Source organism: Gorilla gorilla, chromosome 9 (genome assembly GCF_029281585.2).
Source record: "Gorilla gorilla gorilla isolate KB3781 chromosome 9, NHGRI_mGorGor1-v2.1_pri, whole genome shotgun sequence".
Classification (NCBI taxonomy): Eukaryota; Metazoa; Chordata; class Mammalia; order Primates; family Hominidae; genus Gorilla; species Gorilla gorilla.
In genome coordinates, this window is record NC_073233.2 from 133,698,341 (window position 1) to 133,724,532 (window position 26,192).

Below are 26,192 nucleotides of genomic sequence, written 5' to 3' on the forward strand. Positions count from 1 at the left end.
CGATGGCCGGGCGCGGTGGCTCACACCTGTAATCCCAGCACTTTGGGAGGCCGAGGCCGGTGGATCACGAAGTCAGGAGATCGAGACCATCCTGGCTAACACGGTGAAACCCCGTCTCTACTAAAAAATACAAAAGAAAATTAGCCGGGCATGGTGGCGGGCGCCTGTAGTCCCAGCTACTCGGGAGGCTGAGAATGGCGTGAACCCAGGAGGCGGAGCTTGCAGTGAGCCGAGATCGCGCCTTGCACTCCCGCCTGGGCGAGAGCGAGACTGTGTCTCAAAAAGAAAGAAGTAAACTGTAACGATGCAGTAAGACAAACGAACAGGCATTCCAATCCTGCACGGTATGTCCCCAGGTTGAGAACCCCGCCCAGCTAAGATGCTACAGAAGTAAGAGCATGGGATGGGAAGTGCAAGAGGGCCACTTTGACTGTCAGCTCAGACATCACAGCCAGTTAAGGAAGTGGAGGCTGCAGCAAATATTTTTATATTGTTTAGTCATTTCATTTGCCTTCCTTGAACTCCACGGCTTTATAGCAAGTGCCCTGATGGTGGCTGCTTCGTGGTCTTTTTGGTGACAGAATGATGAATTGCTATCACCTCTCAAGCATAGGATTGTAATGAGAATTTGTGCATTCTCTCACCCAGATGAAGAAGAATGGATGCTCAGAGGCAAAATGGGTGGGGTGTGCTGGGTGTGCTGGCTTTCCTGCATTTACCCCTTTCACACCCATTCCCTACCCTTCTCCAGCCTGCTCTCTGCCCCATATCAAATATGGATTATATCACTGGGCCCCCAAAGCCTCTGGACTCTGTTTAAGTGACCAGTGGGAAGCTAATGCAGATCAGCAGAAGGAAATAGTGTGAGGTCACAGGCTTTGGTCTCCCGGTTCCCGCTGTAGGACATGGCTTCGGGCTGGCTGTGCTCCCAACAAAAAGTTGCTGCTCAACACACTTTCTTCCCAGTCCCAGCAACATCCTTTCTACCTCATCTCTTTAGGTTAAGGGTGGTGAAAATCCAACCTCCTCTTGCTCTGATCCCTCAACTCTCCTTGTGGTTCCCTTATTCCCTGCATAACCCTGTGTGATTAGACCCTTCATAAAAAAAACTTGTTGAAATGCTAATTTAATGTGCCATCTGTTTCCTATTTGAACCCAAATAATACTAACATGTTTCTTGAGACTTTGGCTAAAACCTTGAGACAGCCAGGTGATATAGAAGAAGGTGTGCTGCCCAAGGTGGATGCCGCAAAGTACTGAAACAGGTGTTTTCAGGAGTTACAGGACCAATGCATAATGAGGGAGATTTGACCCGTGGGCTAGACTGTTTGAAAAAATGATGAGTATCTTAGGTTTGGTTACCTAGAAGCAGAATCTGAGATACGAATTCTAATGCAAGTGATTCATTGAAAAAGTACTTTCAGGAATAACCTGTAAAGGAGTAAAGAAAGCAGAAGAGAGCAAGGGGAGAAACAAGGCACAAGCGTGGTTTCAGCTTAAACATCAGGCTTAAGAGCATGCCAGGGGATAATTGACAGCACAGGCTCATCCCATCTCTAGGCAAAGGGGCAACCTCATGTGTCCCTGTATCAGTCCTTTTTTTGTGTGTCACCCACAACAAGAGGCATTTCTAGGTGAGGTGGATCCCCTGATCCAAGAGCAATTCTCAAGAGAAGGGTGTCACTGGTAGCTATTAGTAGCTAATATTTATAGCACTGCCAAGTAAAGAGGACCTGGACAGGGCTCCAATTGCATCTATTAGAGTCTATACCTTATTCACTGAGATCAACTTGTTTCTCACAGTAAAAACTACTCTATCAAGGCAGTTTCCCCAAATTAGCCAGAATTTCTTGCAAATGTTTTTAGAGGAGGGTTAATAGGAAGAACTACTCTCCACTGCTGCAGTTGGTCAAGGGGACATAAGGTATATTTATTACGTCTTTCCTCACCCACACCAGTCTCACTTCTGCTGGTCTAGGTGGCTTGACAGGTGGGATAACCCAGACCCTTATCCTTGAGGGGTCTGTGCTCCTGGTCTGTATGAACTTATGAGACTACGGCGTTGTATTTTCCTATTCACATTTCACACTGGGCAGGAGAATAACAAGAGATGCCCCAGTGGGGCATGTTTATGAATATGTTTGCCTGAACACCAAACGTATTCCTTACTGCCTTCATACATAGTAGTAGTCTACCTTCTTGTGATGTTCAGGACTAATTACTTCTTCCAGCATAGTAACTGCTTTCTGTGTCTGTTAGTCTACTGGCACGGGGAGCTCAAATTGTCCAGGAGGCAGCCGTAGCTTTAAGTTTTGTGAGACACCTACTGAGTCACCTGATGAAAGGGTTTCTCCTCTGGACATCAGGACATCTAGAGGCACACGATGTCAAGCTACAGGGCAGCAAACACAGATCCCCCAAGTGGTTTCCCAAATGGATCTCCAAGCTTGTTGGTTTCCAAACTCACGTTTCTATCTGTCGGGGGCACTACACCATATAATGGCCATTGGCTTAATGTTCCTGGGTCTGAGAACTGGCTCGGGTATGAAAACTAGGCAAGGGATTATGACTTGTCATTCGTCAGTTGAAGCCCATATTCTACTCATTCATTTTTTATTTCTTTTGATCATATGTATTAAGCACTACTCTTGGAGGAGCACACAACTTGTTCCTAAGAAAACCAGGTTTTATTCGTTATCTCTGTAGAGTTCTAGGGGCCAGGATTCTATGGCTACCATCCAGTCTTGCTACCCATTACAGGAATTTTGCCTACCTCGAATCTGATGATTAAGTGCTGACACCTGGCTCTTCCTAGCTCGTGATCCTATCTTCCCCGTTCTTAGGGAGCCCAATTCTGTGGCAGCGCCTCTTTCCATCAGCTCAAGCCTACAGAGGAAAGTCACTAGTGATCTTCTCAATTATGCTGACAAATCCTTCACCTGCAGATTTTTACTTCCCTGATACAGGCCAGCAAGTATTGCTTCCAAACTTATATAAGTGATCTACTCTAACACACTGAATTCTCTGAGCCTTTCGTTCCCCTCTTCCGCAATCTGACAAGGCAGTTTTTGCATTTCTACTTTATTTAAGGTGGGCTGACACTTTTTCCAACTTGTCAAGAGCCATCCATCGGTGGATCAGGAACAATCAGTCTCCAGTGCACTTACCGTGGGAAAGTGCCACATAAAAAAATTCTCCCTTATTTGGTTTCATATTCCATCCTTATCAATCCAGCACCCTCAGGATTTACTTCCAGGTATGTTCTCCCAGTTGTAGCCAGAATATGTCAGGCAGGCTCTTCAGCTCCTTCAGTGTCAAATCCCTCTCCTCCCTTAAAAAGAGCAGCACTTCCCCAGTTGGTCTATGATGAGCTTTGACCCAATTCATTGCTCTGGTTGCCAGCAGAGGAAGTATGGGCAGATCCTGGGAAAGTCAGGCATTATCCCGTAAGACATTTTTGTGGTCTTTCCATGTTGTTCTAGCAAGAAGACTGCTATCTTCCTGCATGGTCATTGGGACAAAAGAAAAATTTCAGGGCTTAAGGAGTTAAGTATACCAATCCAGATATCCCCATTATCCCAAGTCTCAGAGTCACACTCCTTCCTTATGAGGGCCCTGACTTTGGCTCAGGAGACTTGTCTGGGCTAAGAATTTCATTCTCTCTAAAGTTCTCCAACTCTTACAGTTGAATGCCTTGCCTCATTATCAGCTGCAAGAAATGAAGGTATTTCTAAATGCTGCCAAGAAAGGCCTCTGACTCACACTTTGCTCTAAATTTTTGGATTAATAAATACGAGCCTGCCATTTTCTGTCTTTGGTGCTCCAATCACGCTTAGCAACAGCCATCCAATGCCACAATCCTTATCATCACTATCATCTCTGCATTTCTCAGGAGTCAGAGATACCCACGAGCAAATTCATCTTCCACCTCTTCTAAGTCCAAGTTCACCACAATTGAAAGTTTTAACAATCACACTGCTACCACATATCAGCAACGGTCAGTACTCCACCTACCACCATAGGGTACTCATTGACATTTAGCCAGTTGAACAATCCAATGCAATATTCCTTATTATGGCCTGCTTTTTGTGACCACTCCTGTTACCAACTGTCTTTGGTCAGGTTCCACAGAAGCAGAACTTGAGAAGAGGATTCTGGTGTAAATAATGCAGTGAGGAAGTGCTCTCAGGAGAAAACTATAAGGGAATTAGGCAAACGGTACAATGGGGTGATGCTTGAAGAAGATGTGATTCAGGTGAAGTCAGGCTTTGTCCAAAAGATAACTCTGGAACATAAATGACACTATACCCAGCCCCAACTTGTGCAAGTTAACCTCCCTTTTATTCACACATATCAGTCAACCATTGGCTGTGGGGCACCCTTGGGGAGAGGGCAAACCTTCCAGTCATTTCAAGTGAGAAGCTCCTCCTGTCTGAGAGCAATGCTCAGAAGAGTGTGGCCATGAGTTGTTAGCGGGAAAGAAGCAGAGTTTCTCAAGGGCTGGGCTGTCAGTAGCTGACTGCTTAGTCATAATTCAATAGGGATTTAATAACGTGGAGGACAGTGAGAGAGTACATTTTTATGTAACTTTGTAAGAAGTAAGAACAAATTCATAATGTGTTAAAGTTATAACAATGGTTGCTAGATAAAGCAGAGGATGGCTACACACAGAAGGAAAGGAGACAGCTAGGCTCGACCATCCTTGCTTGTGTCTTCCAAGCCTCCTTCTAAAGTGATCTGTGAGGGCCACAGCCCCTGTGTAGCCATGTCCTCCACAACACAACCACATGGCCTTTCGCACTACAGCAGGCACCTGAGGCAAGTGCAGACAAATGTGTAGACTAGCAATGGATCTACGAAAGTAACAACAAATAATGAGCTGGGACAATCAGATCATTTCTCCCATTTTTTTCAATAATTTATTTATGCATTCATCTTGTATTCATGGTAATTTATTTTAACCTTTGGGCTCATTTATTTTGTCATTCAAATTGATCCAGTTTGGGCCATGGGGAGATCTCTCAGTTTGTTCCTATTTCCCTCTGATATACTCCCTCAGATTTACAGGCTCATCTTCTCTTCATTTAATTTCCTGCCCCAGTCCTACAATCAGCCATTTCTCCAAGGACTTGATTTCTTTTTTCTTTTGAGAATGGTATTAGAAACCACAGTCTGGGTGCTAGGGGTACTCATTACTATTGTTGTTATTGTTATTTGACAGAGCAAGGAAATATATGTATGTATAATAACTCATAAATATACATATTTATAAATATTTCTTTCTTTTATATACATATTTATAATAATCTGTATTTAACTAAATATGAATTCATACTGATGTCTAATTCATTACCTCATTGATCATTCTAGCACCTTTCTCTTGCTTATCTGTAACTTCTAACTCCAACAGTGAGAAACCTGGATTCCCCCAGCCCCCATTCATTTGCTTAGGAGTTCAATTACAGTGTACCTGTAGAGCAGTATCAGAATTATTAACCTATAACCTTGGGGAAAACAACTTTATCAACTAGAGTGCAGAGCTTGTGTCATTTTCTTTTGCCTTTAAGCTTACAGGCTCCACTCATTTACAAAGTTACTCAGATCAGAAACTTTTCCCCCAACTCAACTCAGAGAGATTGTTTCACACATTTGTAACAGTTACATCATTTTTGTCACATTCTGCATTCCTTCCTGGAATCCTCTGACTTCCTAAATGATTTTTTTTTTTTAATTCTCATACATTGTTTCATTCTTTGTGCAGTAAAGTTCTATGGGGTTTGACAAGTGCATAGTGTCATGTATTTACTGGTATAGTATCATACAAAATAGATTCATCACCCTAAAAAATCTTTTATACTTTACCTATTCAATCCCTTTTTTCCTCTTAATCCACTGGCAGTCATTGATATTTTCACCAACCCTATACTTTGGTCTTTTACAAAATTGGAATCAGAGTACACATGTTCCCAGACTTACAATGATTTGACTTACAATTTTTTTAAACTTTAAGATGTGTGAAAGCAATAAGCATTCAGTAGAAGCCATACTTTAGTACCCATACAAGCATTCTGTTTTTTACTTTCAGTACAGTAATCAATAAATTACATGAAATACTCAATTACATGAGATACTCAAAGCCAATTATAAAATTGGCTTTGTGTTAGATGCTTTTGCCCAACTATAGGCTAATGTAAACATCCTGAGCACATTTAAGGTAGGCTAGGCTAAGCTATGATGTTTGGAAGGTTAAGTGTTTTAAATGCATTTTCAGTTCACAATATTTTCAACTTGCAATTGTTATAACAGGATATAACCCCATCATAAGTTGAGGAGCATCTGTATGTAGCCTTTTCAGACTGGCTTCGTTAACTTAGCAATATTCATTTAAAAATGTATCCATGTCCTTTCATAGCTTGATAGATCATTTCTTTTCATCATTGAGTAGCATCCCACTGTTTGGATGTACCATAGATTACATATCCATTCACTTATTGATGGGCGTCTTTATTGCTTCTAGTCTCAGGCAATTATGAATAAATATGATTTTAACATTTGTGTGCAGGTTTCTGTGTGGGCATAACTGTTCAAATTGGTTGAGTAAATATCTAAAGGCATGATTACTGAATGACATAGCAAGAGTATAATCACCTCTCTAAGAAACTACCAACTGTCTTCCAAAACAGCATTACCATTTTGCATTCCTGCCAGCAATAAATGAGATTTCCTATTGCTCTACATCCTTGACAAAAATTGCTACTGTGAGGGTTTTTTTTATTTTTTTTATTTTGACCATTTAAAATGTATAGTTGCATAATATTGTTGTTTTAATTTGCAATTCCCTAGTGAGATATGATGTTAAGCATATTTTCATATGCTCATTTACTATCTGTATATCTTTTTCTATTCAGATTTTTTGGCCAATTTTTCTGGCCTTTTTTTACTTATTATTTTTTTTAATTTTACTTTAAGTTCTGGGATACATGAAAGAAAGTGCAGCATACAGGTTTGTTACATAGGTATACATGTGCCATGGTGGTTTGCTGCACCCATCAACCCGTCATCTAGGGTGCAGTCAGCCTTATAAGGACAGAAACACCAGGGTTAGTGTGTATCCAAGGAAAATGTGCCACCTTGGCCACAGGTGTGCTGCAACATCAATGCTACTCAGTTTCTCTTCCTATCTGTTTCTGTGTCTTCCTTCTTCTCTTCCCACCACTGTTACCCATATATGCTACCTTTCTCACACTTTCTGCATACTCATAACTTCCTCTTACACAGGGCACTCTGTTACTTGAACACTACCTCATGGTATCTATTTACATCCTATTATCTTCAACTACTACGCCACCTGCCACATTATCAGCATTTTGTTTTCTCAGTCCCATGAGAAGAACCTGACTAGCCATCCTTAAAAAAACACTCTGTTCCCAATCCAATCACCTAGTTCAACCATGTGCCCAAGGCTGCCTGGCCAGCCAGGGCAATGATAATTCAAGCCAATTCCACCCACAGCAAGTTATCTCTCAGATCTTAGTTTTTACCAATTGAAATGCCCCCTGAAGTTTTCTTTGATGCTCATCCCTATGTCTGTTCAGTTTTTTTTTTTTTCTGCCCTGAGGTTCCCCCAAGAGCTCTATCAGAGAAAGACTTGGCCCATGCTGCCAACACACTGGGAAGCTGGGGTTAGCCCTCTCCAGAACCCATGGGCAGAAAAGGACAGTGCCAGAAAGTGTCAGGGCTAATCCAAAGAGAATTCCAACGGAGAGGAGTGTGTGTGTAGATGAGGATAGAGGATAGTCACAGAATTCTCAGTACAAATTGGAGATTATTATGGCCCAAGTGTTCACATTTTCATACAGGAGATAATAAATGACCAAGTCTGAGCTTATTCATGGCAGTATCACGTAAGGAGAGCAAAACCCCTCCCACCTGTTAGCGACAGGGATGCGCAAAGAGTGAGTCTAGTGCTCCATCATCAATAGGCTCTGCTGTCCGCACTGTGTCTCCTTATGCCTGCTTGTCTTTTCACTATGAGCTGGCTTTCTCACTCTCTACCAATGCATAGAAGAGGAGAGCAAAATTCAGGTTCAGGGAAGAGAAAAAGAGCGTAGTGGTTGAAAAAGAACCCAAAATCCAGGAGAGACGTAGAACTAAACTCCCTCAGGGAGGTTGCAGTAGTTACTATGATCACAACAGATGAGCTCTACCCTCTTCGTGAACCCCAAGAAGTTGATGTCCTCACAGCTGGTCATACACGACAGTTTTGAATAATGATACATGCTCTGCCCTGAGGAGGTAAAAGAGAGGAAAGATGATCATAATGACCTCATTTCCTTTTACTGCGTTCCTAGGAGTAATCTGTTTTTGTGTCCTCACTAACCTTTCTCTAGGCCCAAATGAGTTCCAAAGCTGAGTCTGTTAATTGCCGACCCAGAGAGTAGATTTTATTCCCTGCCAGGTAAGGGACATCAGCCTCTTTTTCACCCAATATGGTCTTAGGGAAAAGTCTGTCTTTGCCCTCCCCTCAAGACCACCCCATACTCACGCATCCCATTCACCCACTCACGCTGAGGGCAAAAGAACACCACTGTTCTCAGGGATGGTGGTGGTGATTTTCCAGTCACTCTATACTCCACATTACCTTTCCTTGTAAGGATGTAAAAGTTCTCAACTGCACAGGACTGTTTATGCTTCAGGGAGCAGGATGTCATGACACTATAGCATAACCCAAGATGATATTTTTTACATTCATAACACATTATTTCAGTCGCTGCCAGATACAAAAAGAGGTGCTTAGAGGATGCAGTCTTGAGAATATTCTCTGGGGCTGGGGGCTTCACTACAGGACCTTATTCTTGCCTAGTGGTTCCTAACATTTTTTGGACCATGGACTCTTGGTAATCTTGAGAAAGATAGGGATAATCATGCTGCGGTCCTCCCCATGTACACATTAATAAATTTGTACACATTTTCTCCAATTAAAAAAACTTGTGAAAGATAACCTGTACAAACATAAATCAAACACTGTATATGATTTCAGGAGGTCAGGGTTCCCATGAAATTTATCCATGGACCTCCAGTAATGAACCCCTTATCTAGCCTGATGATTTTGCCGAGTAATGGGTAAAAGAAAGTAAAGTGGATCTTAGCCTCCTTACTCTAAGAAATGGACAAAACAGGTCTGGCAGGAGGCAAAACCCCTAGGATTCTATAATAAAAATGGATTACAGGGCTCTCTGAAGATGAAGGGAAGGTTTGCTCCTAAACATGTCACAAATTGCCTGTTTACCAAGGACTTCAGAGAAGCCATGATTGTACCTTTTATAGGGTCATGAAGTTCACCTGTGAAAAGAAGAAAAACCTTCCATGTTACAATCTCACATACATCTGCCACTGCCCCAAGAGCCAATTTTGAAAACTTTCTCTTCCCCCAGCATCTGTCCATCTCTTAACCAACCACCAGCTTCCCCTCTGTCTCCAGGACTTACCCCAATATGGGCAGAGCAGAAAGACTGTGCCCAGCAGAAAGAGAACAAGCATCCTGGAGCTTCTGTCAGGTGCAGCTTCCTGTGGAAGGAGCAAGTTGTTCTCTTGTGATCTGTCCTTGGGCTAGTCATCTAAATTATATAATCATAAAATTTCAGGGACGGACAGTATGACAATGTTCCCAGAGCCAAACCACCATATCTGATTGCTGCACAGCATTCTAAAGAGGGTACTCACTTTGATTTTGTGCAAATCCTCTAATGAAAATGAAATGGTAATGTTCCTGATTCACCAGACCTGCTCCTACTTCAATATTGCAGAGTTTTAAAAAGTATTTTCAACTTTCATTTTAGATTCGGGGGTACATGTGCAGGGTTGTTACAGGGGTATCTGGCTTGATGCTGAGGTTTGGGGTACGAATGATCCCGTCACCCAGGTAGTGAACACAGCACCCAACAGTTATTCAGTCCTGCCCAGTCTCTCCTCACAATGTTGCAGGTTTTAATACATCTGGGAGGTGTTCTTTACATCTTCTTGTGTTTCATCCTCATTGAGCAATCTAACAGCAAGTCTTATCCATTCTACCTACTAACTTCTCACATGGGTTTATTATTCTCTGTCGCCACTGCCATTACCATAATCCAGTCTATTATCATGTCTTGCCTGGACCAAGCAATGGCCTTATTTCTGGCCTCCATGCTTCTCCCCTGCCCCTTCATAATCATTTCTTCATAAAGCAGTCAGAGAACAAGTCATAGATGCCACACACCTGCTGAAAACACTCTGACGACTTTTTATTACCTTTGAAAGAAAATCCAGTTTTTATCATAGCCGGCAATGGCTTTGTCATTATGAGCAATGGCCTCCCCTCCAATCTCCTTTCTCTCCACATTTCCCTTGCTCACTCAGGTCTTTGCTCAAATGTCACTCCCTCAGACAGAGCAGCATTTTCTGCTTAATCTCTAGAAAATGACAGCCTTCATTTCCTACCTTTTTCCCTGTGGTATGTTTCATAGCAATTCTAATAAGCTGATCTTACATTCCTATTGGCTCACTTTTTTACTCCTCCACTAGAACAAAGCAAGGAGTTTCTTTGGTTTATCATGGCACACTTGGCATCTAGAGGCTGGGACAAAGGAAATGCCCAACAAATATTTGTGGGAGGAATTAATAATGTTCTTCCCATATCCTGCCTTGCATCCCTCCAGTCCATTCTCCACAGAGCATCCAGCTTTATCAGATTGGTTTTTTGAACTATAATAAAGACAAGAAATGAGACTTTCTACATTCCAGCAAGGGTCCCAAGACAGTAGGTAGCAAGTGTTTCACATTTCAAAGTGAAATGCCATGCTACTTAGGCAGATTTACAAAGAAAATCAATGAAACTGTGTTTAATATCCTGGACTTGCTGCCCACCTGGAGGGTATAAATGAACAGTGAAGTGCCAGAAAATAAAATGGAAGGAGTTTCTATAGTCTAGGGTGAGGGTTACTTTTCTATATATGGCTCAAAAAACAGAACCATAAAAAAGATATGTTTACCTATATTTTTAAAAAATCTTCTACATAGATGGAAAACCAATCATTAATCCATAAGCAAAGACCAAATAACAAATAAACCATTGAAAATATGTGCAACTCATATCTCAGACTAAGAGCGAATCTCCCTATTATACAAAGATATTCCAGAAATTGATTTTTAAAAGATTAACAATTCAAAGGGGAGAGACGCAGTCAATAATAATGTCATAGTTCACAGAAAAAAGAAACAGAAATGCTTCTTAAACACATGACATATGGTGAACCTTGCTCCTAATTTTAGGATATTAGTTTTACTCAACAGATTTGCAATAATCAGAATTTGGTAACACAACTGTGTTGGCAAGATGGAGTAAAATGAGCACTGTCATACCTTGCTGATGGGGCTGTAACTTAATATATCAGTAAGGAAAAAAATTAGACAATAGCTCGTCAATTTTATATCTTTCCTGCATTCTCTTGTGGGCATTTAGTGCTATAAATTTCCCTCTACACACTGCTTTAAATGTGTCCCAGAGATTCTGGTATGTTGTGTCTTTGTTCTCATTCATTTCAAAGAATATCTTTATTTCTGCCTTCATTTCATTATGTACCCAGTAGTCATTCAGGAGCAGGTTGTTCAGTTTCCTTGTAGTTGAGTGGTTTTGAGTGAGTTTCTTAATCCTGAGTTCTAGTTTGATTGCACTGTGGTCTGAGAGACAGTTTGATATAACTTCTGTTCTTTTACATTTGCTGAGGAGTGCTTTACTTCCAACTATGTGGTCAATTTTGGAATAAGTGCGATGTGGTGCTGAGAAGAATGTATATTCTGTTGATTTGGGGTGGAGAGTTCTGTACATGTCTATTAGGTGTGCTTGGTGCAGAGCTGAGTTCAAGTCCTGGATATCCTTGTTAACCTTCTGTCTCATTGATCTGTCTAATGTTGACAGTGGGGTGTTAAAGTCTCCCATTATTATTGTGTGGGAGTCTAAGTCTCTTTGTAGGTCTCTAAGGACTTGCTTTATGAATGTGGGTGCTCCTGTATTGGGTGCATATATATTTAGGATAGTTATCTCTTCTTGTTGAATTGATCCCTTTACCATTATGTAATGGCCTTCTTTGTCTCTTGATCTTTGTTGGTTTAAAGTCTGTTTTATCAGAGACTAGAATTGCAACCCCTGCCTTTTTTTGTTTTCCTTTTGCTTGGTAGATCTTTCTCCATCCTTTTATTTTGAGCCTACATGTGTCTCTGCTCGTGAGATGGGTCTCCTGAATACAGCACACTGATGGGTCTTGACTCTTTATCCAATTTGCCAGTCTGTGTCTTTTAATTGGAGCATTTAGCCCATTTACATTTAAGGTTAATATTGTATGTGTACATCACAATTGAAAGAACTAGGGAAGCAAGAGCAAACACATTCAAAAGCTAGCAGAAGGCAAGAAATAACTAACATCAGAGCAGAACTGAAGGAGATAGAGACATAAAAAACCCTTTAAAAAATCAATGAAGCCAGGAGCTGGTTTTTTGAAAAGATCAACAAAATTCATAGACCACTAGCAAGACTAATAAAGAAGAAAAGAGGGAAGAATCAAATGGACGCAATAAAAAATGATAAAGGGGATATCACCACCAATCCCACAGAAATACAAACTACCATCAGAGAATACTATAAACACCTCTACACAAATAAACTAGAAAATCTAGAAGAAATGGATAAATTCTTGGACACATACACCCTCCCAAGACTAAATCAGGAAGAAGTTGAATCCCTGAATAGACCAATAACAGGCTCTGAAATTGAGGCAATAATTAATAGCCTACCAACCAAAAAATGTCCGGAACCAGACAGATTCACAGCTGAATTCTACCAGAGGTACAAAGAGGAGCTGGCGCCATTCCTTCTGAAACTATTCCAATCAATAGAAAAAGAGGGAATACTCCCTAACTCATTTTATGAGGCCAGCATCATCCTGATACCAAAGCCTGGCAGAGACACAACAACAAAAAAGAGAATTTTAGACCACTATCCCTGAGGAACATCGATGCAAAAATCCTCAATAAAATACTGGCAAACCGAATCCAGCAGCACATCAAAAAGCTTATCCACCACTATCAAGTTGGCTTCATCCCTGGGATGCAAGGCTGGTTCAACATACGAAAATCAAAAATGTAATCCAGCATATAAACAGCACCAAAGACAAAAACCACATGATTATCTCAATAGATGCAAAAAAGGCCTTTGACAAAATTCAACAGCCCTTCATGCTAAAAACTCTCAATCAACTAGGTATTGATGGGATGTACCTCAAAATAATAAGAGCTATTTATGACAAACTCACAGCCAATATCATACTGAACGGGCAAAAACTGGAAGCATTTCCTTTGAAAACTGGCACAAGACAAGGATGCCCTCTCTCACCACTCCTATTCAACATAGTGTTGGAAGTTCTGGCCAGGGCAATCAGGCAGGAGAAGGAAATAAAGGGTATTCAATTAGGAAAAGAGGAAGTCAAATTGTCCCTGTTTGCAGATGACATGATTGTATATTTAGAAAACCCAATCGTCTCAGCCCAAAATCTCTTTAAGCTGATAAGCAACTTCAGCAAATTCTCAGGATACACAATCAACGTGCAAAAATCAGAAGCATTCCTATACACCAATAACAGACAAACAGAGAGCCAAATCATGAGTGAACTCCCATTCACAGTTGCTTCGAAGAGAATAAAATACCTAGGAATCCAACTGACAAGGGATGTGAAGGACCCCTTCAAGGAGAACTACAAACCACTGCTCAACAAAATAAAAGAGGACACAAATGGAAGAACATTCCATGCTCATGGGTAGGAAGAATCAATATTGTGAAAATGGCCATACTGTCCAAGGTAATTTATAGATTCAATGCCATCCCTATCAAGCTACCAATGACTTTCTTCACAGAATTGGAAAAAACTACTTTAAAGTTCATATGGAACCAAAAAAGAGCCCTCATTGCCAAGACAATCCTAAGCCAAAAGAACAAAGCTGGAGGCATCACACTACCTGACTTCAAACTATATTACAAGGCTACAGTAACCAAAACAGCATGGTGCTGGTACCAAAACAGAGATATAAACCAATGGAACAAAACAGAGCCCTCAGAAATAATATCACACATCTACAACCATCTGATCTTTGACAAACCTGACAAAAACAAGAAATGGAGAAAGGATTCCCTATTTAATAAACGGTGCTGGGAAAACTGGCTAGCCATACGTAGAAAGCTGAAACTGGAACCCTTCCTTACACCTTATACAAAAATTAATTCAAGATGGATTAAAGACTTAAATGTTAGACCTAAAACTATAAAAGCCCTAGAAGAAAACTGAGGCAATACCATTCAGGACATAGGCATGGGTGAGGACTTCATGACTAAAACACCAAAAGCAATGGCAACAAAAGCCAAAATTGACAAATGGGATCTAATTAAACTAAAGAGCTTCTGCACAGCAAAAGAAACTATCATCAGAGTGAACAAGGCAACCTAGAGAATGGGAGAAAATTTTTGCAATCTACTCATCTGACAAAGAATCTACAAAGAACTCAAACAAATTTACAAGAAAAAAACAAACAACCCCATCAAAAAGTGGGTGAAGGATATGAACAGACACTTCTCAAAAGAAGACATTTATGCAGCCAACAGACACATGAAAAAATGCTCATCATCACTGGCCATCAGAGAAATGCAAATAAAAACCACAATGAGATACCATCTCACACCAGTTAGAATGGCAATCATTAAAAAGTCAGGAAACAACAGGTGCTGGAGAGGATGTGGAGAAATAGGAACACTTTTACACTGTTGGTGGGACTGTAAACTAGTTCAACCATTGTGGAAGACAATGTGGAGATTCCTCAAGGATCTAGAACTAGAAATACCATTTGACCCAGCCATCCCATTACTGGGTATATACCCAAAGGATTATAAATCATGCTGCTATAAAGACACATGCACACGTATGTTTATTGCGGCACTATTCACAATAGCAAAGACTTGGAACCAACCCAAATGTCCAACAATGATAGACTGGATTAAGAAAATGTGGCATATATACACCATGGAATACTATGCAGCCATAAAAAAGGATGAGTTCATGTCCTTTGTAGGGACATGGATGAAGCTGGAAACCATCATTCCGAGCAAACTATCGCAAGGACAGAAAATCAAACACCGTATGTTCTCACTCATAGGTGGGAATTGAACAATGAGAACACTTGGACACAGGGTGGGGAACATCACACACCAGGGCCTGTTGTGGGGTGGGGAGAGGGGGAAGGGAGAGCATTAGGAGATATACCTAATGTAAATGACGAGTTAATGGGTGCAGCACACCAACATGTATACATGGCACATGTATACATATGTAACAAATCTGCATGTTGTGCACATGTACCCTAGAACTTAAAGTACAATTTAAAAAATCAACTATTCTATTTGAGAAGGAAAGTGAATAATAAATTGTCCCTTTGTTGCAGTCCACAAACCATTTCTAACATAGATTACTGGAATTTGCTGATCACGTGGAGCATCTTTCATTTAGCAAGCTAGTAAAATGTAGAAGAAGCCACAAGAAAAGGGTTTTGTAAAACAGCAAAACTGTATTTCAAAATGTGCCATTTTTTTTTTTCAAATCGAGCTTTTTTATCAGGAAAATAGCCCACATCCTGAGATGCATTTCTAGCACATGCAGAAATAAGATGCTCTTTCATTTTATCTGGCCTCACACTTCCATTGACAAGAATGTTTTCACAGAAATAAAACCAGGATGACCTTTGTGTCCTAACAAGTTCAAAGATGCAAATGAAATCATTTAATTCCTGATCTTTCACTTATTTCTGTTGGTAACAAAGTCTCAGGCACTGCTAATACTCATAGTTTGTTGACAATATTCAGTAGAAAAAGAAATTATTCACATCAATTAGAAGTTAATAAAAAATAAAAATATACATTTATCTATTAGAGTTCATGGACTCCATGAAACTAAGAGGACACTAGACCCATAATGGTAAACCTTGCTCAGGAATGGAGGTAAGGAGCTAACAAAAATCTGATACTTGCAAGTATAAAATCAGTCCATAAATGTTCTGAAAGAGCTTTTTGCAACTTTTTATTATTCATTGTGATTTTTCATCTGAAGCATCATATTAACAGCAATGTGGTGAATGAAACGTGAATTTTTGTGACACTGATCTAGGCTTGAACCCCAGCTTTGCTCCTTGATATACACTTCACCACCATGTTGTCACCAGGGCTCCACGAGACAATCTACATAGAAGGGCCAGCCTTGTGCATGGCACATAGTAAGCATTCAATACATGTTGGTTTTGTTTCTTTTTCCTTCACCTCACTCTCCACCAGCAACTGGAGGTAGGAAGGGCTGGATGTATACTCTAGGTGTTTTTCCTGGGCCCTGCAAGTAGGCACTCCTCCACCAGATATTTTTAAAGGGCCATTATCTCCTGCTCTGTTCCTCGTATACACTCTGAAAAACCAATGCTGCCCCTGGGAACCCAGGAACAAAGCAGCCTGATCCCTGACTCTATGCCAAAGTCCATTTCCCTAAAATAAAAGGCAGCACTTAGAAAGACAAGTTCACGGGACTGCTCATCTGTGCTATCACCAAGATCTCAGTCACCCACCCTGGAGCCAAGAGAGCCAAGAAAGACCATGAACATGAAGACACGATGTTCTCGTTCCTCCTCCTCAGAGCAGAACAAAGAGCATCTATTCAGAGTGGAGGGCTTTCTAGGCATGGGGGCACATCAATTTGGGTGCTGTGGCCAATGACAGTGGCATCACAGATAGTGGTATCATGTGCCAAGCAGAGTGCTAGGAACTTCAGAATAACAGAACCTGCTACTCATTTTCATGACATATGTCGTGGAACCACAGAATGTTAAAGTTCTAAAGGGCCCTTAAAATGATTAAAATCTGATATTACAGATAAATGATTTGCTGAAGACACAATGAGTTATCTGGTGATCAGGCACAGGTCTCCAGACTCTCAGGAAAATGCTATTTCCATTATGCCACACTACCTCTATTAATAGTTTCTAACACCTTCTTCTCTTCTACCCCATGATAAATGAAGAAAGAAATTATTTTCAAGAGAAAATGTGATGGATGAGGTACTGTGGGAGGCTGAGAAGTAGGTCAGAGGACTCCAACATCTACAATCTTAACTGGAAATAATCAGTACAATGGAGATTCAAAACACAACTGGCCTTTCAGAAGGCATCTGCCAAGGAGAACCTTGAAGGAAGAAGAAAAAAACTCCACCGCAGTTTAACCTAGAATGTCTGCTTCTTTTGCTCTGATTCTAGTGCTGCTCCCTCTCTCTATTTTCTTATGTTTTATATTTATTTTTATAGATTCAGGGAGTGCATACACAGGCTTACTATATGGACAGATAGTCAAATGGTAAAGTTTGGGCATCTAGTGCACCCATCACCTGAAGAGTGAACATTATACCCAGCAGGTAATTTTTAAATAGAGGATAAAGCAGAGGAAACAAGTGACAAATGAAATACCCTAATAACTTGGTAAGCCCAGGCTCCAAAGGCTCAGAAGTTTGTCTTCTTGATAAGCCTGGGAATGTTCTCAAAAATGCTATCCAGTGTTCAACACCCTCTTCTAAAATATGGCAGAGTAGAAAACTAGATTCAAAGGCCTCACAACCTTACTCTCCATTCTGGAATCTATTATTTCAAAGGAACCAGCTCCCTCATGTGTAAGTCTCTAAGACTTCTTGCTCTCTTCTTAGGCAAAGGTGGGCTCCATATTCTGTTTGTTCATAGAGAAGAAACATTATAAATTTTGTGACACTTAACATAAGATCATATTTTACCCAATCGTCATCTGATGTCTAAAAAATGTCAGACTCAATACATTTCAATGATCATATCATTCCTACAACTAAAGAACATGTTGTTAAATCAGTTTAATATGGAATACTTCTAGTATCTCTAACCAAGCACCATCAGCCATTGGGCTGGTGGTTTAGGAGACTTAGAATGCCAGGAGTGGTCATGGTTTTCTAGTACTTTACCCATAGTGAATCTTAACTGAGTTAGCTTTCATAAAGATAGACATCTAAATCATGAACAAAAAACTAGCCAGATTCAAAATATAAATTTGCTAAAGATCAAGTCATGGAATAATTCTAGAGAGGATTTAATGGCTCCACAAAGTAAACAGTCGCTGGCCTTGAAGGACAGATTTCTTGTAAGTAGAAGAGTTCTCGACTGAGAATCAAACGTTCTAGGTGGAAGGTCAAGCTTGGTCACAGACTATATATCTTTTCCTCTCTCACTCTCTGGTTTCTTACCCATAATGTGAGGAGCCAGGTGAGCTTGTCTGCCTTATTCATTGCTTGGTCTTACTCATGTAACTGTGTTGCTTATACAATTTCTCAACAAATATTTGTTGAATGTATGAATAAATCTCAGAGAGGCATTGAATCACGGTGGTGAAACGTGGACTCTAGAATTAGGAAGTCAAATTTTGAGTAACAGCACTATCTCACAAATATGTGACCTGGGGTAAGCTTCTGGAACCTCAACAAGCCTCAGTTTCCTCCTCTTGAAATTGGGATAAGAATAATATCAAAAGTATATGTTTTTAAAAAGGTTAGCTCCATGCAAACCTCAACATTTATTAATTTTCTTTTTTCTCTGCCTTGAGGAGGACAGCCAATGAACTTGAGCTCCAAGAGGAAACCTTGTGTGGCAGGCTCTCCCTAGGCATGAATAATCACTAGCCTCTAACGAAGAAGAAAGTTTTCTCTCTGGAGCCTAAAGACCTGTGCTTGCAGCCCCTAGCTTCTTTTTCCTGCACAAGGGATTTCCGGGTCAGAATGAACAAACACTTCTTGTTCCTCTTCCTCCTTTACTGCCTCATTGTGGGTGAGTCCTGGACCTGAGGGGTATACTTGAGAGACAGGATCTAGGGAGCTCCAGGGAAACTACATGTGTAGCATGCGTCCATGCAGGGCTGAGCTTTGGCCACTTTTACGAGCCAGGAGAAGCCAGCCTCCAGAATGCTCCTTTGCCTTCCCTGCCAACTCTTCCATCCTTTTCAGCCTCCTGCCATTCTCCTCCAGGTGGGCAGGCCTCTGTCCTGCCCTTTTAACTCATTTTCTCCCTCTGTCCCTACCATTCCCCATAATAATCCCAAGCCCTGGCAAGATTTTCCTTAGGACATCCTTTTTATTTGTAAACCTATATCCCATTTGTTGATGGAGCTGGTCAGTCTATAATGAATAATTTTCAGTTTATTTTAGGAGTGAACAATGGCTTTTGATACCCTTTTCAGAGACTTTATATTACAACAAGTAATTCTATGAGAGGAAGTACTGAATGCTCTGGAATCAGACAGATTTTTTTCATGGTTTGTAGTCACAGTCTCAAAATCTCTGTACCTTTGGTTGCTCATTCAAGAAATGGGGACAATGGTGCCTGCTTACAAGGCTTTTGTGAGGATTAAATCAGATGCAACTTGAGAGAACATGGCCCAAATGGGATGCTCAATCATTGCTACTTTCCTTTTTCATTCAGGTGCACTAGGGAAATTTTTTAAAATTAAACCTGTATTTTGAATAGCTCACCCCGCAGAACCTCATAAAAGTGTCACTTATGGTACTATTATTGATGATGCCTTTATGTAGATTCAGATTGAAGCTCAAAAGAACAGAATATATCACCTAACAATAGTAACAATAGCTTTGGTGAAATGTTTTAAAGCCCTCACCCTCCTTATCACACCCATATCTCTAGTAGGCCAGGCTAGCATTCATAGCACCATTTTTAAGCTAGAGAAGTCAATGACATGGAGGCTAACTTTTTGCTTAAAGTTATCCAGGTTAAAAGGGCTGAAGTTGGGGTCAGAATCCTTTGGTGACATTTTCTTTTTATTACTCTGAAATGAGGAGTTGATAAGAGCTCCAACTGTTTACCACCTAAATACCCCAACCAGTAGCTCTTCATCTGCCTGCCCCCTCCACTATTCATTCCCCACCTCCATCTGAATATTTCTAACTCCATCCCAAGTCCCTGCTTTTGCCTAGTCTCACACCATCTCTATGCTCTCTCCAGCAGTGACATCACTTCAGTGCGTAACATGCCACCTTCGCACACGGACAGACCGCTGTAGAAGAGGCTTTGGTGTCTGTACTGCTCAGAAGGACGAGGCATGCATGCTCTTAAGGATTTACCAGCGTAAGTTAGAGGGTCAGGGAAGGTGTTGTAAGATTCTTAGAATTCTTAGGATAGTGCTTCAGCAATTTCATATCTCAAGAGAAGAACCAATGCAGAATGCCCCTGAGCACAGGTGGTAGCACAGGTCCCTGTGCATACAGACAGAAGATAATTTGGGTCAATGAGACAGGAGGGAGAACTTGGGGATTCTATATTTCCAAGAAAACTGACCAAACAGATTTTTTTTGATAATCAACACATAACAATTGTTCATATTTATGAGTACATGTGATTTTTCATACAAGCCTTCAATGTGTAATGATCAAATCAGGGTAACTGGATATTCATCAACTCAAACATTTATCATTTCTTTGTATTGAGAACATTCCATATGTTCTCTTCTAGCTATTTTGAAATATACAATAAAGAAAATATGGTATATACACACAATAGAATATTATTCAACCATAAAAATAAATGAAATTCTGTCCTTTGCAGAAACACAGGTGAGCCTGGAGGTCATTATATTAAATGAAATAAGCCAGGCCCAGAAAGACAAATATCCCATGTTCTTAATCATGTACAGGAGCTAAAGAATAAGTTAATGTCATGGAGGTAGAGACTAGAGTGGTGGTTACCAAAGGCTGAGAAGAGTGGTGGAAGGAGAGGATGAAGACAGGCTGGTTAATGACTAAACAGATTTTGACTTTGAAGACACTAAATCACTAGTTGCTAATCTTCTAGCAAGAGAGAAAAATGAAGCAGGTACATAGAGTTGAGGATTTTCAGGGACCTCAGGCAAACAAGCCCTGCAGCTGATCAGTGGCCTCTGTATCTCCCTGCCTGGGTGCTTTTAGGGAGTATTAGCTGGGAAGCCATTCCTCAACCTACCCTGATTAAATTTTCACCAACAGAACTAGTGCTGGGTTTGACTCACCTTGGAGAGCTTAAATCAAATGCTTATTTTCTGTGGTTCTTTCCTATTTTAGGCAATACTCTCCAGATATCATACATGGTGTGTCAGAAATTCTGCAGAGACATGACATTTGATCTCAGGAATCAGACTTATGTTCATACATGCTGCAACTACAATTACTGTAACTTTAAACTCTAAGATATTTGCCCTCCTGAGGTCTCGCTTTGGAATGTCCCCAATGTTGCTCATCCTTCACACTCTGCTGGCCCTTGCTTCCCTTCCGTGTCTGTCCTGACAATACCCCTGCCCTCTCATTAACCTAAGAAGACTAAACTAGTGTGATCCTTTCTGGTGTCTTCAGCTTGGCTTCTCCCTCAGTCAGAGAATAGTGGTTCTGAACAATGGATTTCTTCTATTATTGGGATTATTGGCATGGCCATATTCCAAGAAACCTGCCCCAAGAGTTCCTGTACAGTAAAATTTAAAGCAGGAATATTCTAGAATCTTAATTTGCTTAACTAGTTCAGGTACACTAGAAAGCCTTCAGCTAAAAATTCACAATATTTTTATCTAAAATTCCCATGTATCCGGAGAATGACTAAGCAGAAATAGCAATAAAATGGATGATGGATACTGAAGATTTTTCTCTACGGACACCAAGTTATTTCTACCAGCAGGCAGTGCCCACTTCAAACTCAACCATTGTGATTTTCTTGGCATTTACAAACTACATCCTTACACTGTTATTAGGAGATAGCAAACAAGGATCTTCCCGGCCTCTGTGACATTCACCGAGCTCTCACACAGCCACTGCTACTCCTATCGAGATGTACATTCAAGGTACATCAGAACTCTCATTTCTTCCCCTTCCTTTCCTAAACCTTCTCTCTTCCTTTCCCCCTTTGCCATTCACCTTTACTATCACCTCCCACCTCCATTATCACCTCCCCATTGCCACACAACCTCTCCCTGTAGAGGCAGGAGGTCCTTCGAAGCTTTGCCCCATGCGTCAGATGGCACCTGAGGCATATAACCTAGGGTGGGCTGCCTTTCAGGATCCCTCATCAAAGGGAGTCAAACATAGTCAAGATACCATCTACCCTGTACAGCTTTCTTGAGACTTGGGGGCCTGGGTCAAAGAGATTTGTCTGTCGCTTGCTGCCCATCTTTAAGTAATAAACCGACTTCACATAACTTGTTGTGTGTTGGTGTGTTCTGTCTCATTGAACTCAGACAAATAGGTAACTAAAGCATGATGGACCTAAATAGTAGCCCAAGATATAGTGGGACTCCTGTTTCTGGTGATGGGCAGAGTGCTGATTACTGTTATTCTCCAGGAAGTGGGAGTCCTTGCTTGGGATTGGTAATTAGCATTGCACTTCTATATTCATGAAATAATTGTAACTGTTCTGGAACTTATTATAAATGAAATCACACAGAAACTATTCACTTAAACCTGGTTTCTTTTACCCACCATAATACTGTTTTAATTTTTAAATTTTTAATTTTTGTAGGTACATAGTTGGTGTATGTATTTATGGGGTACCTGAGATATTCTGACAAAGGCATGCAAAGCACAATAATCACATCATGGAGAATGTCATTTATCCTTTGTGTTACAAACAATTTAAAAAACCATTTAATTATATATATATATATATTTTTTTCTTTGAGATGGGCGGAGTCTGTCTCTATCGTCCAGGCTAGAGTGCAGTGGCGCGATCTGGGCTCACTGCAAGCTCTGCCTCCCGGGTTCACGCCATTCTTCTGCCTCAGCCTCCTGAGTAGCTGGGACTACAGGCGTCTGCCATCAAGCCTGGCTAATTTTTCTATTTTTAGTAGAGACAGGGTTTCACCATGTTAGCCAGGATGGTCTCGATCTCCTGACCTTGTGATCCGCCCGCCTCGGCCTCCCAAAGTGCTGGGATTACAGGCCTGAGCCACTGCGCCCTGCCAATTATATTCTTTCAGTTATTTTTAAATGCACAATTATTATTAACTATAGTTGCCTGTTGTGCTATCAAATACTAAATATCATTCATTCTTTTTATTTTTTTGTACCCAATAACCATCACAACCTCCCCTCCAGTCCCCCACTATCATTCCAAACCTCTAGTCACCATCCTTCTAATCTGTATGTTCATGATGAATTCAACTGTTTTGATTTTTAGATCCCACAAATAAGTGAGAACATGTGATGTTTGTCGTTCTGTGCCTGACTTATTTGACTTAACATAATGACCTCCAGTTCCATTCATTGTTGTCACTGTTGCAAATGAATGGATCTCACTTTTTTTATGGCTAAATAGTACTCGCTTGTGTATATGTACCGCATTTTCTCTATTCATTTATCTATTGGTGGAAAATTAGCTTGCTTCCAAATTTTGGCTATTGGGAAGAGTGCTGCAACAGAGTGCAGATATCTCTTCAATGTGCTGATTTTCTCTCTTTTAAGTATATACCCAGCAGTGGGACTGCTGGATCATACGGTGGCTCTATTTTTAGTTTCTTGGGAAACCTCCAAACTGTTCTCCATAGTGGTTGTACTAATTTACATTCCCATCAACAGTGTGTGAGGGTTCCCTTTTCTCCACATCCATGCCAGCATTTGTTATTGTCTGTCTTTTGGATATAAGCCATTTTAACTGGGATAAGGTATCTCATTGTAGTTTTGATTTGCATTTCTCTGATGATCAATGATGTTCAGAACACTTTCATATGTCTGTTTTCCATTTGCATGTCTTCTTCTGAGAAATGTCTATTCAAATCTTTTGCCCATTTTTGACTGGATTATTAGATTTCTTCCTATAAAGTTGTTTGAGCTCTGTATATATCCTGGTCATTATTCTCTTGTCAGATGGGTAATTTGCAAATATTTTCTCCCATTTTGTGAGTTGTCTCTTCACTTTGTTAATTGTTTCCTTTGCTATGCAGAAGTTTACATTGATGTTATCCCATTTGTCCATTTTTCCTTTGATTATCTGTGCTTATGTGGTATTGCTTAAGAAATTTTTGCCTGGAACAATGTCCTGGAGAGTTTCCTAAAAGTTTTCTTACATTCTTTTAATGGTTAAAGTTTTTAATCCATTTTGATTTGATTTGTGTATATGGTGAGAGGTAGTGGTCAAGTTTCATTCTTTTGCATATAGATATCCAGTTTTCCCAGCGCCATTTGTTGAAGAGTCTGTCTTTTCCCCAGTGTATGTTCTTGGCACCTTTGTCAAAAATAAGTTTGCTGTATGTGTGTGGATTTGTTTCGGAATTCTCTGTTCTGTTCTATGTGTTCTATGTATTCTGTTCTATTCTGTTATAGGTCTATGTGTCTGTTTTTATGCCAGTACCATGCTGTTTTGGTGAGTATAGTTCTGTACTATAATTTGAAGTCAGGTAATGTGATTCCTCCAGTTTTGTTCTTTTGTTCAGAATACCTTTGGATATTCTGGGTCTTCTGTGATTCCATGTAAATTTTAGTATTGTTTTTCTATTTTGGTAAAGAATGTCATTGGTATTTTGATAAAAATTGCATTGAATCTGTAGAATGTTTTGGGTAGTATGGACATTTTAACACTATTGATTCTTATAATTCATGAACATGAAATATAATTTTTTAATATCTTCTTCAATTTCTTTCATCAGTGTTTTATAGTTTTTGTTGTAGAGATATTTCACTTCTTTGATTAAGTTCATACCTAAGTATTTAATTTTTTTCTGTGGCTATTATAAATTGGATTTCTTTCTTGGTTCCTTTCTCAGAATGTTTGCTATTGGCATACATAAATGTTACTAATTTTTGAATGTGGATTTTGTATTCTGCAACTTTATTGAGTGTGTTTATCAGTTCTATTTTTCAGTGGAGTCTTTAGGTTTTTCTTACTATAAGATCATATCATCTGCAAACAAGGACAATTTGAATTCTTCCTTTCCAATTTGGATGCCCTTTATTTTCTTCTCTTGTCTGACTGCGCTAGCTAGAAATTCCAGTACTATGTTGAATAACAGAGGTGAAAATGGGCATTCTAGATCTAAGAGGAAAGACCTTCTGTTTTTTTTTTTTTTATTTTTTATGATATTAGCTGTGGGTCTGTCATATATGGTTTTTATTATGTTGAGTTATTTTCATTCTGTACACAGTTTTTTGAGGGCTTTGAACATGAAGGGATGTTGAACTTTATTAGATGCTTTTTAGCATCAGTTGAAAATATCATATTTTTTTGTCCTTCATTCTGTGGATATGGTGTATCACATTGATTGATTTGCATATGTTGAACCATCCTTGCATCTCTAGGATAAATCCCACTTGGTCATGATGAATGATCCTTTTAATGTATTGTTGACTTAGGTTTGCTGGTATTTTGTTTGGGATATTTGCACCAATATTCATCAGTGATATTTACCCGCAGTTTTCTTTTTTTGATGTGTCTTTGTCTGGTTCTGGTATCAGGTAATACTGGCTTCATAGAATAAGTTTGAAAGCATTCCCTTCTCCTATTTCTCAGAATAGTTTGAGTAGAATTGACATTAGTTCTTCTTTAAATGTTTAGTAGAACTCAGCAGCACCACCATCAGGTCCTGGGCTTTTTTTAACTGAGTGACTCTTAATTACTGTTTTGGTCTTGTTACTTTTTACTGGTCTCTTCAGGTTTTGAATTTCTTCATGTTTGAATTTTTGCAGGTTGTATGTGCTTAGGAATTCGTTCATTTTCTCTAGATTTTCCAGTTTATTGGCATATAATTGCTCATAGTACCTACTAATGATCCTTGGAATTTCTCTGGTATCAGTTGTAATGTCTCCTTTTTCATCTCTAGTTTTAAGTATTTGGGTCTTCCCTCTTTTTTTCTTAGTCTGGATAAAGGTTTGTCAATTTTGTTTATCTTTTTTAAGAAACCAACTTTTGGTTTCATTGATCTCTTGTATTGTTTTCCATCATTTCAAATTCATTTATTTCTGCTCTGATCATTATTTCATCTACTAATTTTGAGTTTGGTTTGCTCTTGCTTTTCTAGTTCTTTAAGATGCATCATTGGGTCATTTATTTGAAGT

General features: G+C 39.9%; 2 protein-coding genes across 3 annotated transcripts in view; one reads left to right on the forward strand and one right to left on the reverse strand.

Annotated features, from left to right (window-relative positions):
• Positions 1-4,796: 4,796 nt before the first annotated feature.
• Positions 4,797-26,192, reverse strand: part of PATE2 (prostate and testis expressed 2) — a 110,365-nt gene continuing 88,969 nt past the window's right edge. For both annotated transcript variants that reach the window (XM_055356345.2, XM_004052387.5), the window contains 4 exons: positions 9,489-9,567; positions 9,319-9,342; positions 8,642-8,770; positions 4,797-8,287 (listed from right to left, as the gene is read on the reverse strand). In XM_055356345.2, coding sequence (XP_055212320.2) covers positions 8,151-8,287; positions 8,642-8,770; positions 9,319-9,342; positions 9,489-9,567 — 369 coding nt within the window. In that variant the 3' untranslated portion in view covers positions 4,797-8,150. The remainder of the gene's footprint in view (positions 8,288-8,641; positions 8,771-9,318; positions 9,343-9,488; positions 9,568-26,192) is intronic.
• Positions 17,657-22,345, forward strand: PATE3 (prostate and testis expressed 3). Its single transcript, XM_004052388.3, has 4 exons — positions 17,657-17,771; positions 18,725-18,945; positions 20,134-20,256; positions 21,225-22,345. The coding sequence occupies exons 2-4, from the start codon at positions 18,897-18,899 to the stop codon at positions 21,347-21,349; spliced, it is 297 nt and encodes a 98-aa protein (XP_004052436.1). The 5' UTR covers positions 17,657-17,771; positions 18,725-18,896; the 3' UTR covers positions 21,350-22,345.

Excerpts from the sequence above, each read along its gene's own strand:
- PATE3 (XM_004052388.3), top strand. The coding sequence starts at position 18,897 with ATGAACAAACACTTCTTGTTCCTCTTCCTCCTTTACTGCCTCATTGTG. Across the intron at positions 18,946-20,133 it reads CCTTTACTGCCTCATTGTGG|CAGTGACATCACTTCAGTGC; the intron begins GTGAGTCCTGGA and ends TGCTCTCTCCAG. Across the intron at positions 20,257-21,224 it reads GCTCTTAAGGATTTACCAGC|GCAATACTCTCCAGATATCA; the intron begins GTAAGTTAGAGG and ends TTCCTATTTTAG.